Source organism: Miniopterus natalensis, chromosome 19 (assembly GCF_054644295.1).
Source record: "Miniopterus natalensis isolate mMinNat1 chromosome 19, mMinNat1.hap1, whole genome shotgun sequence".
NCBI lineage: Eukaryota > Metazoa > Chordata > Mammalia > Chiroptera > Miniopteridae > Miniopterus > Miniopterus natalensis.
Window position 1 is genome coordinate 1,649,346 of NC_142099.1, and position 19,208 is coordinate 1,668,553.

At 48.5% G+C, this 19,208-nt stretch overlaps 1 protein-coding gene across 1 annotated transcript in view; it reads right to left on the reverse strand.

The window, feature by feature from the left end:
- The window catches only part of DPYD (dihydropyrimidine dehydrogenase), a 319,890-nt gene that overhangs the window by 225,849 nt on the left and 74,833 nt on the right, over window positions 1–19,208 (reverse strand). The window contains exon 4 of the mRNA XM_087827593.1: window positions 5,233–5,320. Coding sequence (XP_087683719.1) covers window positions 5,233–5,320 — 88 coding nt within the window. The remainder of the gene's footprint in view (window positions 1–5,232; window positions 5,321–19,208) is intronic.

Below are 19,208 nucleotides of genomic sequence, written 5' to 3' on the forward strand. Positions count from 1 at the left end.
AAGTTTTACCTTTAGGCCACCATTCGAGATGTTACTAGCGCTTATAAAGCTGCTCAGGACAGCACGCTGATACTGGTTTGGCGCTTCGTGTGTAACACCTCACAGCATAGATACTGTATTCATAAGGATACTGTGCTCACGTGGATACTGTGCTCATGTGGATACTGTGCTCACGTGGATACTGTACTCACGTGGATACTGTGCTCATGTGGACACTGTGCTCATGTGGATACTGTACTCATGTGGATACTGTGCTCATGTGGACACTGTGCTCATGTGGATACTGTACTCATGTGGATACTGTGCTCATGTGGACACTGTGCTCATGTGGACACTGTGCTCATGTGGATACTGTGCTCATGTAGATACTATACGCATGTGGATACTGTGCTCATGTGGACACTGTGCTCATATGGACACTGTGCTCATGTGGACACTGTGCTCATGTGGATACCGTGCTCATGTGGATACCATGCTCATGTGGATACTGCGCTCATGTGGACACTGCGCTCATGTGGATACTGCGCTCATGTGGATACTGTGCTCATGTGGATACTGTGCTCATGTGGATACTGTGCTCATGTGGATACTATGCTCATGTGGATACTGCGCTCATGTGGATACTAGCTCATGTGGATACTGCGCTCATGTGGACACTGCGCTCATGTGGACACTGCGCTCATGTGGATACTGCGCTCATGTGGATACTGTGCTCATGTGGATACTGTGCTCATGTGGATACTGTGCTCATGTGGATACTGTGCTCATGTGGATACTGTGCTCATGTGGATACTGTGCTCATGTGGATACTGTGCTCATGTGGATACTATGCTCATGTGGATACTGTGCTCATGTGGATACTGTGCTCATGTGGATACTGTGCTCATGTGGATACTGTGCTCATATGGATACTGTGCTCATGTGGATACTGTGCTCATGTGGACACTGTGCTCATGTGGACACTGTGCTCATGTGGATACTGTGCTCATGTGGACACTGTGCTCATGTGGATACTGCACTCATATGGATACTGTGCTCATGTGGATACTGTGCTCATGTGGATACTGTACTCATAAGGATACTGTATTCATGTGGGTAGGACACAGACAGAAGCACAATGGACCAGGATTCAGGAACATTCAGCTACATCATCACGTGGTTGGGGGACCCTGAAATTCAGTTAGCCTTGCTTGGTTTCAGATTTCTATTTGATACAATGAGATGGCCAATTAGATTAAAATTTCATTTGTCTAAGGTGAAGGCCTGAGGTGGAGTGGGAGACGAGTGGAGGGAGGCAAAGGGGCGGGAATGGGGGACATCTGCAATACTCTCAACAATAAAATAAATTTAAAAATTTCATTTGTCTAGCTTCTGCTATATTGACTCCCATTTATTAACATTAAAAATAGCCTAACTAGCATGTTATGTATTTATACAGATTATTCTTTGTCTTGATTATACTAAAGACAAATGTCCTAATTCCAGTTTAATGTACATATACATATAGGGACTATATGTCGTTATTGTGCTTTAATAGTTTAAATTTTAAAAAATATTTACAAAGGCACCTATTTAAATGTATCCATAAGACACAGGGCCACAGACAATGTGGTGATTCCTATAAAACCGGCTTAAGATACACAAGGAAAACATACTCCCCTTTAGTTCCACTGGCATCACTTTCAGTGTCTGTGTTGCTTACATTTCATAATGGACTGACTAACAATTCTAAAAGGTTTTTCAGAACTAAATGTTCATCTTTTGAAGTATGAAGAAAAGCAGTTACCATTCCACATTGTACCGGCTGGGATTAAAAGTAAAAATGTAACCTTTGAAAGGCCCAAAGGCATATTTTGCAAAACAGAAACGAGATGGACTTTACGTGAGCATTAATGATTCAGCAGACAGCGTGCCCACATCTGTCTTCTTCAGCACAACACATTAAGGAAAATGGGACATTCAGAAAATACTATTCCAGCCCTCTGTCCTTAGCAGGAGTAAATTTAGTGTCTTACCATTTGCCAGATTCAACGCTAGGAAGCTACATATTAAAATTAAAGGTTGGATCCTGGAAAATTCAGTTCATGTTGTATCAACTGATGAATGAGGCAAGATGAGCTCACACCTGCATTAATAACTTTAAATTAATATTTTATTATAGTCTGAACACAGTGATTGATAATTATTCTGTAGGACTTTTTTTTTTCTTCCATTTTGTAAAACTAGTTTTACATATAGAGAAAAGGGAAGGTGTCCTGAAAGTAAATACAACACCGGGGAAATGTCCTTACTTAGTGATAATGCCTGTTACACAGCATAGTAACAAAAGCACGTGGTCCTGTCAAACACAGATTCGTAGGATAGATAGAGGGTTTGGAAACAGACCTAAATACATATGGAATTAAATATATGATAAATGTGGCATTTCAGAATAGTGGGGAAATATAGTAATTGCAAACAGAGTTGGAACTATTAGCCAACTAGGGGGGAAAATTGAATCTTTCGCTCACTCTACACCAGTACTCCCAGTTTGACAAGTCTGAACCATGTACTTCCAATGGACAGATACAATTGCAAACATCAGCCTGCACAGAGGAAACAGAGCAAAACCCACTGAGGGGTACAATGGAATTGAGGGGGCCTCCGGAAACCAGAGCCGTAATCCAGTCTGTGCGAAAATGAAGAGTGGGAGCCCTGGCCTAAAACGCCAGGGAGTCACAGAAACCTCACACAATGCAACACCAGCGACGTCTTTTTCTCAAAGAGACGGAGGCTCAGTGAGTCTGGGGATTCAATTACCCTCTCAACCTGGAAAGAACCCCTCCCGAGCGGAGGTCCGCGGGGCAGAGCCATGAGGGACGGCCCGCCTCGTACAGGGCTGATAAACAGCTGGGAAGCCGCAGGCTTTAAAAATCAAGGGTCTCTGACCTTGGATAATTGCTACCGTGATCCTTCCACAGAACACGGCTTACAAAGAGTTCCTGAAATGCCTGGCGAAGATTTCATTTTCCATTGAATATCTCCAGCTATCTCCTCTCGCCGTGGAAGTCTGTCTAAATCAATACCTAAGCGCAACACCTGGGTGGGTGGGAAAGAATGGGACCAGGTTCATAAAACAGAAAGTGTTTTTGCGTCAGATGATCCTGAATCTGGCTCAGACACTTGTAAACTTTTCAAGGGATCCTAATCCTCACATCTCCTCACACAAGGAGTCAGGGGTACTACCTGGGGTGTAACTGTAGCCAACACATTTTAGAATTCAAACGTTGGATACTTTATTTCACTCCTCTTCTTATGAGGTTATAATTTTTAAAAAAGTCATATATATGTTTCACATAAGCTATTTATTTTCACATATGACAAAATTCTTGGGATGATGGCTGTTTGGGATACTCTAACCTTAATAAATGAGATCCCTTCCCAGAATCCACCTAATTAGTTATAAAGTACACAGTATTGATTATTTCCTATCACCTACAACATTAGGCCTCAAACACTGAGCACAGGATTCAAACCTGTTCACAACCTAATCTCCACCCAAGGGCCTTGTCTCTTTCCCATCACTGTCTGTGTGTCTGTGTGTCTAACTCAGGCTCTGTTCTAGCCCCAGTGAAATTTATCACATTTCCCCTAAACCTGCCATGTGGACGCCCACATTTACTGTTTTTTCCAAAGCTAAACACTAGCCCTGCGTTGCAACACTAACCCCATCGAATCAAGGCTATTCTCTCAACACATCTGTTCTTGCTCATAGATTATGAACTTCAAAAAGGCAGGTGTGCTTGGTACCTAGAAGGTGTTCAATAAATAACGACAAAAGGAGGAACCCTTGTGTGGTGTTTACCATACTGACTGAATAGGGAAATTAAGAATTCAATAAAATATTCCCTGAATAATTACTATGTTAGAGATTTTCACCTACCAGTATTATTCAGTTTATACCACGGCCTTGTAAGAGATACTATCTTTCCTGAATAAATGTAAAGAGATGAGTAATTTTTCCTGGATTCACAATAAGTGGTCAACTTAAAAATTCCACCTAGATGATAAATTTAATAAATCTGACCCTGTAGGTTAATACTATGCCCTTTACCTCTGTGATAGCCTCAGTAATAATGCTTTTGAAATCCTACAGTAATATAAATTTATCATTTTTCTCCTAAATGATTCTTTTAAAATAATTAGCATATTGAGAAATGATCTTTATCTATAAAAAGCTACCTGTTTGTTGAAGGCGCACATTGGGTTTTTGTAGCATTTTAGAACTTAAGTATTAAACGTTTGGAAAGGACTCTCCACATCCTTATGGGAAGACTGCCTTCGGGTTTTGCTCACGTGTTAAAGGACAGGACACCAACAAAGGATACTATTAATTAATCATTCAACCAATCAACCATTCACTTAGCGAATGAAAACTGGGCTTGGCCTTACACTGATTTTAAAAACAAACAAACAACAGCTTAGAGATCAAATGTCCTTTTATTCCGCTCATGCCCGCCTCTCTCTCGCTTTCTTTCTTTTTAGGGGGATATTTCTTGTTCACAACTCTGTCAGCCTCTCTGATTTATTCCAAATCTTGTACGAATTACCTGAATGAACACAGACTGGGGAAGTCCATCCGTCCCTTTGCTGAGCCTCGCGTGCCAGACTAGACACCGACGCACACTTTAAACGAGACATTTCGCAAATTACAAGTCTGCTTCATCATCAACGAGAGTTCGTGCCTAAGAGCATTTAGCAGGTGGAGGCCTGAGCCAATCTATCCAGCGAACACCTAGATTAAAAAATCATGCATTTCGCCCGGCCGGGCGTGGCTCAGAGGTTGAGCGTCGACCTAGGATCCGGGCGATTGGGGTTCGATTCCCGGTCAGGGCACATGCCTGGGTTGCGGGCTCACAGCCGATCAATGACTCTCTCATCATTGATGTTTCTCTCTCTCTCTCCCTCTCCTTTCCTCTCTCTGAAATCAATAAAGATATATTTTTAAAAAAAAAATCATTCATTTCAACGTGCACCCCTCTTTAAGACAACAGCAGCCTGCATTTTCACAACACTCCTACCACCGCGTGGGGGAGACTAACAAAATGCGCCACGTTTCCCTACAGAAACCAGATTTTTAATTCTTTTACTCTTATCATGACAAGCTTTATGGTCCAGTCACAGGTCACAGCCGAGATCTCGAACAAAGGGTGTCATCTCAGAAATCACCTGCAGAAATCAATCTGAACTTACCTTGTTTGCGATGCTGGTGATGAAAGACTTGACATCCAGGTTCGTGGGGCAGCTCTGCTGACAGGGGGCGTCCGCACACTTCAGGCACCTGCGGATGAAACGCCGGTTACAGAAGCCGCCACGGAACCGAGGTTACAGTCTACACGCCCGAATTTGGGGGGGAAACCCTTTGAGGAGATTCTGGTGCCCCCGGTCGGATCCAATTAGTGAGAATCACAATTTCTCTTTTTTAATGGAAAAACACCCATTTATCTGTTTTTTATTTGTTTTTAGGAGAACAAGTTTGATAATTAACAATCAAATACACGACACCAATAGGCTCTCTGCAGATAGTTTTTATAAGTTTGGGAAGAGTTGCTACTAATGCTAGTTTATTGCGTATTTTATCATAATGTGTGTTAAATTTTATCACATTTTTTTTCTTTATTTATTTTGATGGCTTTTTTCCTTTTGTTTTCTGTTGTTGTTGTTAACGTGGCGGTTGGAACAAATGATAGGACACAGTTCCATGACGCCTCCTCCAGGGCGGAAACCGCCGGGCGGGACGGCCGCTAACTCGCACGTGAACGCCGAGGGTTCCTTTACTCTTTCGTTTCCTGAACAGGCCGAGTCCCTCCGACAGGGCAGGACCCGGGACACGAGGGCACGGAAGGGGGAAGACAGCGAGGTCCTGCTCTGTGGGGCTGGCTGGGGGGGGACGTCCGATGACAGAGCCTCGGGCAGTGGCCGGGGCGCAGGGGGTTGGCAGCCGGCGGGCAGAGCCCCAGGCGAGGGCCTCTGGGGAGAGACGCTCCCGGGAACCTAGAGGGAACCTGCCCGTTTTTTAATCGGATTGTTTGTTTCTTTGGTGTTGAGCTGTACGAGTTCTATACGTTTTGAATGTTAAGCCCCCGTCAGAGCCGATGTTGGCCCGTCTGTCCCTCCATTTGGTTGGCCGCCTGTTTGTGGGGGCGGCGGAGTAAATACCTGGTGAGGGAGGAGGACCTGGCTTTGGGTGGTGGGCGCACAATGAACGTACAGATGATGTGTCCGTGATGTGCCCGTGAAACCTATGTAATGAGATTAACCAGGGCCACCTCAATAAACTTAATTTTTAAAGAAAATCAGGGGGTGTTTGGGAAGTGGAGAGGGTGGGGTTTGGAGTCCGGGGTCACTCAGGACAATAACCCAAGGACGGAGGTGACAGGGCCTGCGAACCGTGGGATCTGGGCGTAGGGAGAGCGGGCGAAGGAAAAAATGAGACTAGAGCTTGAAAACCTAAAATATCGCAGTCACGTCCGCCAGACGACCAGGCTCTCCGAGAATTTCGCTGAGGACGAATCCTCCGCGGCTCAGCGGACAAAGGTGACCCGCCGCTCATTTTCTCCGCACGTCCCTGTGTGACGACCTCGGTCGTTTCCTTCGAGGAAACAATACCAGTCCCCTTGTCCTTCCGTTGTGAGCAGGAGAGTCCTCTTCATTATCTGAACCGGTTTCTCAGTCCCTAATTAATATCTTGTTTTCGCATCTGATCTCTCGTCTCTCGTCGGCGCCCTTAGCCTTCTCTCTAAATTAAATTTTACACAATGAGAACCGAAGGCTTTTCATAATCAATTGTCCTCTCTGAGACGGAGTCATTAAACCTCTCCCATCATTTCTCTAAATGCCATTGTCAGGCTCGCATCTATCACTCAGCAGAATCCCTCTCTTCTCGCACTTGTGGTTTCCTTCCCCCAAAACACTGTCGCTGAGTTCAAAAGGAATTTCTTGAAAGCGTGGTCAGCGGCGCCGTACATGGTGCAACCATGTGGATCCCTGGCCCGTTTGGCCCTCGATGCCGAAACGAGGCGACACCCGCGCATGTTACCTTCGCAGGAATTAACGTGCTGAGCACGGCCGGAGATTTGAAAGGATCTCCTGTTTAGCAATAAATGAAAACAGCTAGAAATTTAGCAAGTAAGATGCCATTTTAAATACCTTCCGATTAATTAAAAAAGTCACTTCAGCCCGGCCGGGCGTGGCTCGGCGGTTGAGCGTCGGCCTAGGATCCAGGCGATCGGGGTTCGATTCCCGGTCAGGGCACAGGCCCGGGTTGGGGGCTCGATCAATGACTCTCATCATTGATGTTTCTGTCTCTCTCCCTCTCCTTTCCTCTCTCTGAAATCAATAAAGATTTTTTTTTTTAAAGTGTGTTTTTTTAAAAAAAAAGGTCACTTCAAAGGTTTTTTAAACACCTGCCATTTGGTAGGAATAAATCCAGCCACAGACACATGAAGTCTGGTTATCCAATGAAGTCCCAAGTTTTCTGCTTTGCCCCCCCCCACCCCCCAAAACCGCCAACTTGAATGATACGGGATTTAAAAATAAAGTTATAATGTCAGCAGGTGTGAACGAGGGACATTAGTGCCCCGCGTAGGCGCTGCTCGTAGAGAAACCTGAAGTTCAACACCAACAGATGCTCGGCGCCCACACCGAAGGATCCGAGTTGCGGTCGTTAAGCCTCTTTACCAAGGAACCCCCCGTCTCACCAGCCGGCTCACAAAGAACAGCTGCTGGAAATGTCAGGTGCTAATGAGGCCGGCGGGGGGACCGAGCGGCAGCGTCCCCCCCGGAGCCGCGGGCTCGGGCCACGCCCTCTCGAGCTCGGCGCGCGGCCCTGAGTGCACCAGGCTGCCATTAATCCCACTTGTCACCCTGACAGCCCAGTAATTACGCCGGCGCCCGGCCGGAGAGTCCTAATAAAACAGCAGCCGCGGCGTGGCCCTGCGCGCCCCTGAGGTGTTTTATTAAACGCGGTGGGGGCCGATCATCCGGTGACATTAGTGTTGACCTATTTTCTGTTTGATAATAAATTACCCTCTGACCACGCGGAACAGACGCCACAGGGCGCGTCCACTGCACCCGACCCGACGGCGCCGGCGGGACCCCGCGGGCCCCGGAGTGGTGTCAGCGGAGCAGCAGAGACTCGAGTCAGGATGTTATTACCCAAATTGCTCCAGATGGCGGACACCAGGCGAAGCCACGGGCGCGGCGCTCAGGGGACTGTGTCCACAGTTACTGTAAACCGCACTTCTCCATAAATTTTTCCTTGGAGGTAACCTTTAAACGACTCGTTTTTATCGTCAGTTATTTAATTCTCCTTTTATGCCTCAAAGTTACTCCGTTATAACCTGGTTTATTTTTGAATGCATCCTAAGACGCCAACGTTAATTCAGATAAACAATTATGGAACAGCTGACTCCCAGGTAATTACACTAAGAGGGGCACAGTGGACCATGTTTTAAAGCAATGAAACATCTTAGATTTTTTACTCGCGATAAACTTTGCTCATTTCCATAGTTAACAGGGAGCATAACAAGGGATTTCATTAAAAGCAAAACCTAGAATCCTTAATAATCTTAATTCCTCATGATTCAATGTGACCCTGAAAATATGTATGAAAACTTTAGTCCCGCTACTTAAGGGACGGACATTATGGGAGACGAATTTATCAGGGGTCTTTCTCTAGGGAAGGAGCCAGGGTTCCTCTGCCCGAACTCCAGAGGGGCTGGGCCGCTGTACCCCACAGCCGACGGCGAGGAAGGAGACAGGCAGAGCCTCAGCCCTCGCACCCCCGGAGCAGGCGCCGGGCCTTCTCCTGAGACGCACCACGGCCGCGGGAACCGCAACCTACGAATCTCCTAACCCACGGCCACAAATACTAATTAATTTATTTCCCCGTTAAAAAAAAACAACTCTATTTGAAAGCCTTGCAAGCTCGGGTTGCGTTTTCTTTGCGTGTGTTCTGTTAGACTTCGGTTCAACGGAGTCAGCGCCGCTCACCACGCTCCGAATAACCTACATTAGTCCACGTGCAATCCAGCTGGGCAAGTTAGGGCCGCCATTAAAGAATTAAAATGTTTTCCTGACACTGGTGTATTTCCTCAGGTCTCTGAGGTTCTGAACCTTTCTTTGGAGTCTCTAAGTAACCGAGATGCAGCAGATGGGTGGGTACAGGCCTGACTTCCGTATCCGAAAATCACCGGAGCATGTAAATAGGCAGTTCAAGATCTTTCCCCAACTCGGCAATATTTCTACTGAGACTGAGCAGAATGGAGTTCCGATAGGATGCATGGATGGCGAGTGAACCAAGGCGGGGAGGTCGGAGGTGTCCCCCATGTGCCTCGGTTCCACCGCCTGGCCCCGCGAGCCCAGGCCCTGTCGTAGCAGCAGGACGCGGGAACGATGGTCACTTTAAAACGTGATGGGACTAATGCAATGTCCCGATCCGTCCAACGGCCAGGAGCCACCCTCAGCCTCCAATCGCTCCCCCGCTTCTCTGGTGACACCCGGTTGCACTAGCTCAGGGGCATCTGGAAATAACTTTGAATATTTCTAACCTGCATCCTGGCCCAGCTTCTACGTCCGGCTGGCTCGATGCCGTGGCACCACCACGAAAGGGAAGTGGATTTTCTATGCTGGGCACCACTCTGCCTTCAAACCCTCCAATGATGTTCGCATTTAAGGCTCTTAGTATATGTTTGAATGTGCAGGGAAACACGGAAACATAACTTTTAGCTGTTTATCTACTGGAAATGTTCATTCCCATGTGGGTGCTTCAGGACAATTCAAAAGAAGCAACGTTTGACACCGTGCCCAGCTCACACGTCCGAAGGCCACAGGATTGCGTTGGACGATCTTGCTCATAAGTCTAGGAATGAAACCCGGTTGAAAACGCTCCTACAGCCTTTCTGTGTCTGTGTCTGAGAATTACAGGGATGCGTCGCTGAGTAAGCACCTAAGGGTGCAATTAGTGGGCATGAGGCTCCGTGTGGCAGAAGAGGCTTCCCTTCCCCCTGCTCTGCCCATCTCCTCCCCACGCTCTGGACGCCCAAGGCCCACGCCAGGCACCTTCTCCCTTCCCCTTGTCAGCTTCTGCCACCTGGTAAGATGGTCACGTCTCACCCTCCAGAGAAGGGCCGCGCTTCCCCTGACGAAATACGCCGTCTACGTATCTACCCATAGGGTGGTTTTCAGGTAACTTAGTAGCTGATGAAACACCTATATTTTATCTGCCGTTATAATCAGAATGTCCATATCCAGGCGACCGCCTGTATGCCCAGCACAGATCAGCGGCACAATCAGCAGTTAGCCTGTGGCCGTCCCCGGAAACCCACGTCCCGCGGCACGTTCTGTAGTCCAACCTACCATTTTTAAGTTAACGACAACAAACCACAGATAATTCCCTTCCAGGCCGGCGTATGGTTGCTCAGGACAACTGTGGTTCCCCTCCCATCCCAGACAGATGTCGCGTGACGCTCGACGTACTTCGGATCCTCCACAGCCCCGCGGGACTCGGGGGACGGCGCCCACGGTCCCCGTTACGGCTTTCCTACCCCTCAGTAACCTCACTCAAGGCGCCGTCTCCCCAGCGGCGTCGTGACGTCTGATTTACTTCGAGGATCCTTCCAGGCTTCTTAGAAAAAACACATGGTTTCTCCGTACCATATCCATATGCTGTGCAGGTTACCTTTTCGGGTTTTGAAACACCTGTGATATGTTTATCTTAATGTCAAGGAAGCCCCTTGAGGAAGGGCGTCAGGAACGGGGACACAGATCAGTCACCGATGCTCTCGGAGTAAACTTTCCAGCCAATTTCAAAACTAAAAAAGCCGTATATTTTATCACTTATTTGCAGGCAATTTCAGAAATAATGTAACAGTAAACTCAACATATAGATTTTTATCTTGTTTCTAATAAAAGAGAAAATCAAATAAGTAGGCCATCAATATGGGCTATTTATTATGATACGACTCCTGGATTTATGGCACATGTTGATTATGAAAAAATAGTATTTGTGCAAATCTGTAAACCTGCTTATGGGCATGTAGACTAAGATGTAGGGTAGGTTTTATTTCTTTATACAATGCTCTACTGTTTAATTTTTTTTCAGTGAGCAAGTAAATCATGTAATTTTAAAAAAAGACATGGATGTTGCTGGCAACTAAAATCACGTTATCCTGTGGAATTTTAATTTTTTTTACATTGGTCATAGGCATTAACCATGCAGAAGAAAACCCACGATGCTCCCACATTCTTGTCCTCTCCCCCCAAACTCCTGCAGCCTTACAGAGGCTCCAGTCCAGTTTTAATAGGATGACCGCATGGGACAGGCCTCTGAGGAGCTGGTGGCACCAGGGCAACGGGTCAGGTCTGGCCAAAGAAGCAGAGTCAGCGCCAGCACTGCCCGGGGACTCACTGGTTGGGTTAAAACAACAGTGTAAGAAATACTGGGCCTTGAAATGATCAGGAAGCATGTGCCAATAATAGAATTTAAAAACAAATAAACGTATCTGCATCTTAGCCACGCAGATACGATGGTGGGGCAGAAACAATGCAGCTCAAGAGGCCTTACTGGAAATCTCCTGAGAAACTTTTCTGAAGTAATATATGAAAGCCAGGCCTGTTCGAGTCATGACTGTAAACGTGTCCCATCGATGGCTGGCCTCAGAAACAACCTAACAAAATGCGCTCACGTCGCCAGGTGCCCGGGAGTAATGCCTGCATCTCGTGCGATCCTTGCCAAGCGTTTTCTTGTATGTAAACCACCTGGAGGAATCATCAATATCCAGTGGAAACGCCAGACCAAGTAAAAACCACCAGAGACAAGCTGTAGAAATATCACACCCGTGAGTCATAACAGACAATAAAAATACACCCAACGCCTATGACCAGGACCCAGCCCGGCCTAAAGCCATTGTCACTATGCAACGTTGGGAACATCACATATCGGGGCAAAAAACGCAGCTGGGCCCCAGGCTGTCCCCCGGAAGCTGTCCCACTGCCACGTCCCAGAAGGCTTTGCACCGAGGACTGTGCCCCGATTTCCTTCCTCAGCCGTTTGGCGCCTGAGCCAACGGCAACATCGCACATGAAGAACACGCAGAAATTTCAGGAAATTAATGACTATGAAAGAAAACAGACAAAGATCGAAATGTTTAATCATCTCGATTTAATTCACATCTTACGGCGGACCCAGGTTTCAGGCAATAACGTGGCTCGGAAAGGGAACCAACGTGACCGATGGCCTGATCGCTGTCGGAAGACTTTTGAAAAAAAAATTAGCTTAGAAGCCAAAGGACACAAGGTTCAGAAATAACATCTTGAACACAGTCATCGCCTGAATCTGACGTAAACTCTAAAGACGGAAAAATAGGGAAGCAAACGGTAAATATTTTTGTACAAATGGAAAATCCCACTGAGGATGCTTCCAGTGAAACCCACGGCAACGCTGAGGACGCCGTCGTTTCCCACGTGAGAAACAGACGTGCTTCCAACACACGAATGTCTTTCAGACGAGGAGACGCCGGGATTTTCTACTTTAAACAGAAAAACTTATTCTTAAAAATAATTTTAGAGAATAAGTTCTTCTTATGCGCCCCCTCCCCGCCGGCCGTGACCACACCATGGCCCGTGTCCACGCCCAGATACGCACACGCAAGGCAGACTTTCCGGAACGATCCCACCGAGAGGAGATGGCTTTGCGGGTTAGGAAGCTACGAATCCGCCGCCCAGCCGGGCCCAGCGGGCGCGTGAAGCCTTTCTCACCGAAGACAATAAAAAAGCCAAGTGAACATTTCATGGGAGAGGAAGATACGTTGTGATAGCACCGGCTGGTGGGGTCGGGGTCGGGGTCGGGGTCAGGGTCGGGGTCGGGGTCGGGGTCAGGGTCCGGGTCCGGGTCCGGGGGCCTTCGTGGGCCTGCCTGCCGCGTCCAGGAGGGGAGGTACCTGGAGAGGGGAGAGGGGTGGAAACGGGTGTGGAGGCGCCGGGGGTGGGTGGGGTGGGGGCACAGGCTCCGCGGGCTGAGGCTCTGAAGGGAAACCGCGGCCGGAGCGGGCACGGAGGGCAGACGCCGAGTCCGTCTGCACGTCCAGCAGGTGCTCCGCCGACGTGCGTCGGAACAAGCAAATGAGCAACAGCGATAATAACAAGAGGCCTGTGCGCTCGCTTGAATTTGGAGGTTTGTGTTATCCCTATCTGGGGAAAATTAGAATTTTTACAGGGTAATTTACTTCGCATTACTACAAATAGGAATGTTTTTGCCTTGTTAAGGCTTTCCCCTTCCCATATATTTAATAGCAACTTAGAGGGCCGTAATTCAGTATTAAACACAGTATATAAAGTATTTATGATGCAGCCAACTTGAAAAACAGACATCTTGCATACATCTGCTTCCCGGGGAAATATTTATAATATTTACAAAGTTTCACTGTGGGTTCCAGAGGGATGTAAATTGTACAATCTCTTTGGGGGGAAAGAAATGACGGTTTCCCGCCTCGCCCTACGAATGAACGCCCGGACAGGGAGCCCGGCACTGACCAGTTCTCCTGGTTGCACAACAGGGTTCCCCAGGTGCCCCCGGCCAGGGGCAGGCGTCCCTCCTTCCACGGGACTCTGCGGGGAAAGGAGACCCACCCCGGCTGGCGGCCTGGCCCCCAGGCATCGCCCACGGCCAAGCCGGCCGGGCAGGACGCAGAGACGCCCGAAAGGCAACGCTCGGAAGGAAAGCCCGAGTGGCCGCCACGCACGGGAAGAGCCCCGGACGCAGGGCCCGCTGGCCCGTCGCGATGAGCGGGTCTCCAAAGCGCCCAGAAACCTTTAAGGTGACAGGTAACTTTAACAGATACTATATACTTTTCATGAAATTATCTAAAATACCTTATACAGTGTGGATGCTATTTACTGTGATTAAACTACTAATAACTGCAATTAATAATCATTTCTTTCGGTGTCTTCCTTCCCTGGGTCCTCATTATTTGTCACGTACTAGCGGGTAGTGAAAACCCAAAATGATTAATTTTTCACATAGCTCATATAAAACATCAATGATATTTTAAATTTAAAATGTACCAGACTTTTCTAATGGTGTGTGTGTCTGATTTTTCACTTACAATATAGAAAAAAAATGACTCAGCCATGAAAATGAATTTCCTTTTGCTTATGAGTAACTATTTATGTTCCCTGACAGTGTTGCCGGAGATAATCCAAAGAGCCAAGCCCAGCCGGTGTCTGCTCTCTGACCGTCTACCGCCCCGTCACCCACTCTCAGGCCATTCGGTGCTTAATTATGTGCAGGTTCATAACAGGAAATATTCTTAGAAGTGTCGGGAGGGACTCTGCAGATTATCAAGCTCAATTTACAAGTGAGAGAAGAGAACCGAGGAGACTTCTCCAGGTGGCAAACCTGGTTCACACAGAACTGAGGCTAGAACCCAGGTCTCCCATTTCCTTTCCGGTTTTGTTTTTCTAGCCGAATGGGAAGGTATTTTGGGGGAGCCGGGATGTCCTCTCGGGCCCAGTGACCTCCACACTCACACTATCGGCAGCCGTGAGAAATGCTCACGTGTTGACGGATGGTGGGTGCTGAGCAAGACAAGCTTTTGTTTCTCTGCCGTTGCTCCAGCTGGTCTGCGTGGTCACAGGGCAGTTATGTCAGGTAATAATGTGGCCAAACACCCCCAGACTTTTCTCTTCTAGGACGGAAAATACTGAGAAACAAATCCAATGTTTCCTGTGGTTGTAATAATTAACAGAATATCTCGAAGTTTCGTAAGCACACCAGTGACATCGCCTCGTTGAATCTTTCAATGGGCTTATTTAGTAACCATTATTATTATCTACAAATTACTAATAAAAAGAAAAATCTCCGAGGCACAGTAACGGGCTCAAGGTGTCGAAGGTAATGAGTGGGGCGGCAGGAAATTAAACTTAGCCCATTTCATTAAAAAGCCGAGATTCTCTCTATCGCTTCTCCACAGACCAATGCTGTTAATTAAACCGTGGCCAAAGCCTCCTGCGTTCGATGCCACCGAAATGAAAATTATAATTATTACACTTAACATCTGAAATGACTATAAGCCAGAATATATTTCCTGAAACATGGAAATGTACTTGTCACTCCTCCCGAAAGCACGTCGGTGGCTCTCACGACAGCCCCTCGCTGCTGGCCGTCTCCCGGCGCAGAAGGCAGGCGAGGCCCCCGCGGCGCAGCGGCGAGCACCCAAGTCTGCTTCCCAGCCCTCTTTAGGGTAAAACTGGTAAAACTCAAAAGAACAGCATCTTTGATAATTTCCCACACCTTCCCTAAGACACAGCCGCTCAGTGTTCCTCCAAAACACCTTAGTTACGGTGAAATTTTTTTAAATATGTTTTTATTGATTTTAGAGGGAGAGAAAGGGAGAGGGAGAGAGAAACACCGATCGGCTGCCTCCCGCACACCCCCGGCTGGGGGTCGAGCCCACAGCCCAGGCAGGCGCCCTGAGCAGGAACGAACCAGAGGCCTCTCGGTGCCCGGGCGCTGCCAACCAGCTGAGCCACACCAGCCGGGGTACAGCGAATGTCTGTGCGCAGCTCCACGCTGGCCAAGGAACCGCTCTCTCTACCCTGACGGTTATCACTGAAACACACTGCCGCCTCAGGACAAGTCTCCTCCTGCCTTAATTTTCAGAAAACTCGGTTTTAAAAACAAGTTCTTGCCAGGAATATGACCATAAAGTACAGAAATTACGATTAAAAAATAAAATAAAACTATAAGTTCTATTGAAGGTTAGCCTGAGGGGAAAATGCTATATTTAGAGAATATTTTTAGATTTTGAATAACATAATGATGCTGATGGCATGATGCAAGCGCTTTTAAATCCAAGAGGCCGGGATATAGCTGATTACATACTGGCAATGGACCTAAAACGTTGAGACTATTTCCCGGTTACTGTTTAGAAGTTATATCCAAAGTATTTGTCCCTTATTGGATCTGTAACATGGCATACATGCATCCAAAAGACAAATAAAAACATCTTCCAGTGGCTCAGAGCAGAAGGAACTATAGGCCGAAGAGACACGGAAATTTAAAAAAGACTTTACAGCCCAGCTGGGCGTGTGGCTCAGCGGTTGAGCGTCAACTGAGGATCCAGGAGGTCGCGGTTCGATTTCCGGTCGGGGCACAGGCCCGGGTTGTGGGCTCGACCCCCAGTCGGGGGTGCAGGAGGCAGCCGATCAATGACTCTCATCACGGATGCTTCTATCTCTCTCCCTCTCCCTTCCTCTCTCTGAAATCAATAAAAATATATATATTTTAAAAAGACTTTATACCTGAATAAATTCAATGCTGTATGAAATTCAGAATCAAGCTAAAATAAATGCTATCAGATATTATTACTACTACAAAATAAAGGACCTCTTTGCACAGAACCCCCCCCAGCAGGTGGTTTCTCTCCTCCCTGGGCCCCTGGTCATGCCGGGAACGGCCGTTTCCCGCGTTGAGTTGGCGGCTGAAGCTGGCAGAGGGTTCAGGGTCCGCGCGTGCGGGTCTGTGAGAAGCCGCTGCCGGATTCTGCCCTGTTCCGCCCTCCTGGCCGCGACTTTACTCCTCTGCTTTACTTTCACGCCGGCCCGGCTGCACCGTTCACTCTCTTTATGTACAGACTTGGCACAGTGGGAAGAGGGCAGGTTTTGGAAACCGAACCTCCAGAGCTGGCTCTGACTTTCAGCTGCCGCAGGTCCTGGTCTATCACTTCATCCCCAGGATAGGCTCTAGGTTGGCCGTTTATAACCTGGGGCTGAAAATACCTTCCTTGTGCGATGGTCACAGTGATTAGCGACAACGACGAGAGATAGCTAATGCTTATCAGGGGCCTGATCTGCAATGGCTACTTATATAGTTCAATTTCCACATTTTTATTTCAATAAAATGTCTGAAATGAAGTTACATTTTATATTTATGTTCCCCAAAAGGCAGTTTTAAAACCAGTGATGTCTGCGAACCGAGGGAAAGCAGCACTGACTCACTGCGCAGCACCTTCATGCTCCCGCGGGACGACGCAGAACTACCAACAAACGCATTTCAGTGAAATACTCCTCGGAAGCTGGCTCAGGAGCGGAGAAAGCGAGAAGCCGGCGAGTAAAGAGCGTCACGAAGACGGGCCCGGAGTGCTACGGGAGTCGGCCGACAATCCACTCGCGCCTCCCGTTCTCGCGTCAAGTTTACGAACAAGGGAACAAAATTTTTTTTTTTAAAGAATCTGTGCACAATAACATATTGCTCAGTTTAATTACCGATCTGCTGTTTGCCCAGAGTTTCAATCAGGAGCGTCCTCGCCTGTGGATCGCGATGGCGACATCTGTAAGAGCGAGCGCCACGTGCGGCCCCTCCCGGCGCCGGCACCTGCCAGCGCCGCGGGGAGGAACCGCGGGTGCTTCCCGAACACACTGCGACAGCTGTCGGCTCGGGAGGCGGCGCGTCCGACGCTCCACCACGCGGGGCGCGCTCCACAGAGCCCTCCCGTTAACTCAAAAGCAGCCAGAGAGGAAACGCGCAACGCGCCGAACGGCAAGTTAGGGCCGACCCTGGGGCGCGGGCCCGGGCTCCCTGCTCCGCTCCAAAGGCTTGGTGGCGCGGCCGGCAGAGGAATCCCACCGACAGCTTAGGGGGCAGATGCCGGCCGGCGCCGCTCCAGGTGACCGCAGCACCACCTCTCTCAGAGCAGTCAGCCCTGGCGGCCCGCACGCCGAAGGGTCACGGGTTCGACCCCCGGCCTCAGTCAGGGCACCCGTGGGAGGCAACCGATCGATGCGTCTCTCTCACCTGGATGTCTCTCGCTTTCCCTCCCTCCCTCTTACTCTCCTTAAAAATCAATGGAAAAAAAATATCCTCGCGTGAGGATTCAAATAATAATATAAAATAGGACCATCAGGCTAAAGACGACGAGACTACGGCTGTACCTTTAACGTAAGCCCAGAATGAAGAAATAAAAGGCATCACCCTAGAGTCTCCGCGCCCCGGGGGACCCACCGCAGCGTGACCAGCCATCGCTCGGAACAGTTAACAGCGCAATCTGCTCAGAGCACGGCCGCGGGACCCGGGACGCAGGCTGCGTGTTTATTATTCATGACACGGGCCTCCTGGCCGTGCTGCTGAGGCTCAGCCTCCACCTGTCTCCACTGCAGACGCACCTTCCTGCCCATGACGGGAAATCACCCTAATACTTTAAAACATATTGCGGCCACGTTTAATCGTGAATGTGTAAGAAGATCAGAAGCTAGGAGTTCTGTCCTATGTTTTTGCTGCCAAAAATTACTGATGAGGTTAAGGCCACAGGATGGAACATATATAATTTTTCCATCGTTGGAGTTCGGGATTTACTCTGTCTGAGGAGCCGCTAGGAAGGGGCTGATTTGTGCGTCCATCCTTGGACGTCTGCGTGGAAACGCTCGTTGCATACCCGCTACGGGCGTGCATTTCTCTCTCCATGGAGTCATCCCTACAACATCCCCGAATGTTCCTTTTACGGCCTGAGTCTCCTTTAGGGTGGGAAACGCGCCCCATAAATCCTGAAGGGGAGCGATCTGTACTAAGGACCTGAGTCCCCTCGGGGTATGATATCCTGACGGTGGGGTGGTGATCTCTGAGTTCCCATGAGCATCGGGACATTTCTCACAAAACTCCGGTACAATTTTTAACAGCTTTATAATGACACGAATTGTCTGCCTCTCTTCTAAATAAAATCTAAGAGTTATAGGAGTGATCTTAGCAGGTCGGCTCATTTTTCTATACCAACACCACATAGCATTTTATTAATCATATTATCCCCTTTGCAAATGCTCACAAGGTCGCCACATTTCTCTGATTCAACAACCACAGGGTTCTTGAGAAACAGGCACTTCCACGCCCACCCTGCAGATGGGAAGACTGAGTTTCACAAGGACGAGGGAGCCGCCGAGGATCACGCCGCCGCGAGCGGGGGCTCTCGCGGGTCCACGTGCGCGTCCGGGCCACCCCACCCGTCTCGCCCCAGCCCCTCGTCCCGATACACCCTTTACACAGACAAGTCACAATCGGACAGATGTTGTTTTGCACGTGCCTGAGGGGACCCTGAAGGAGCAAGAAGATTCCGTTTCAGCGGCCGAGGCTGGAAACTCGGCCGCCGTTTCCCGCCTTCCCCCTCGTCTTCCCACGCGGT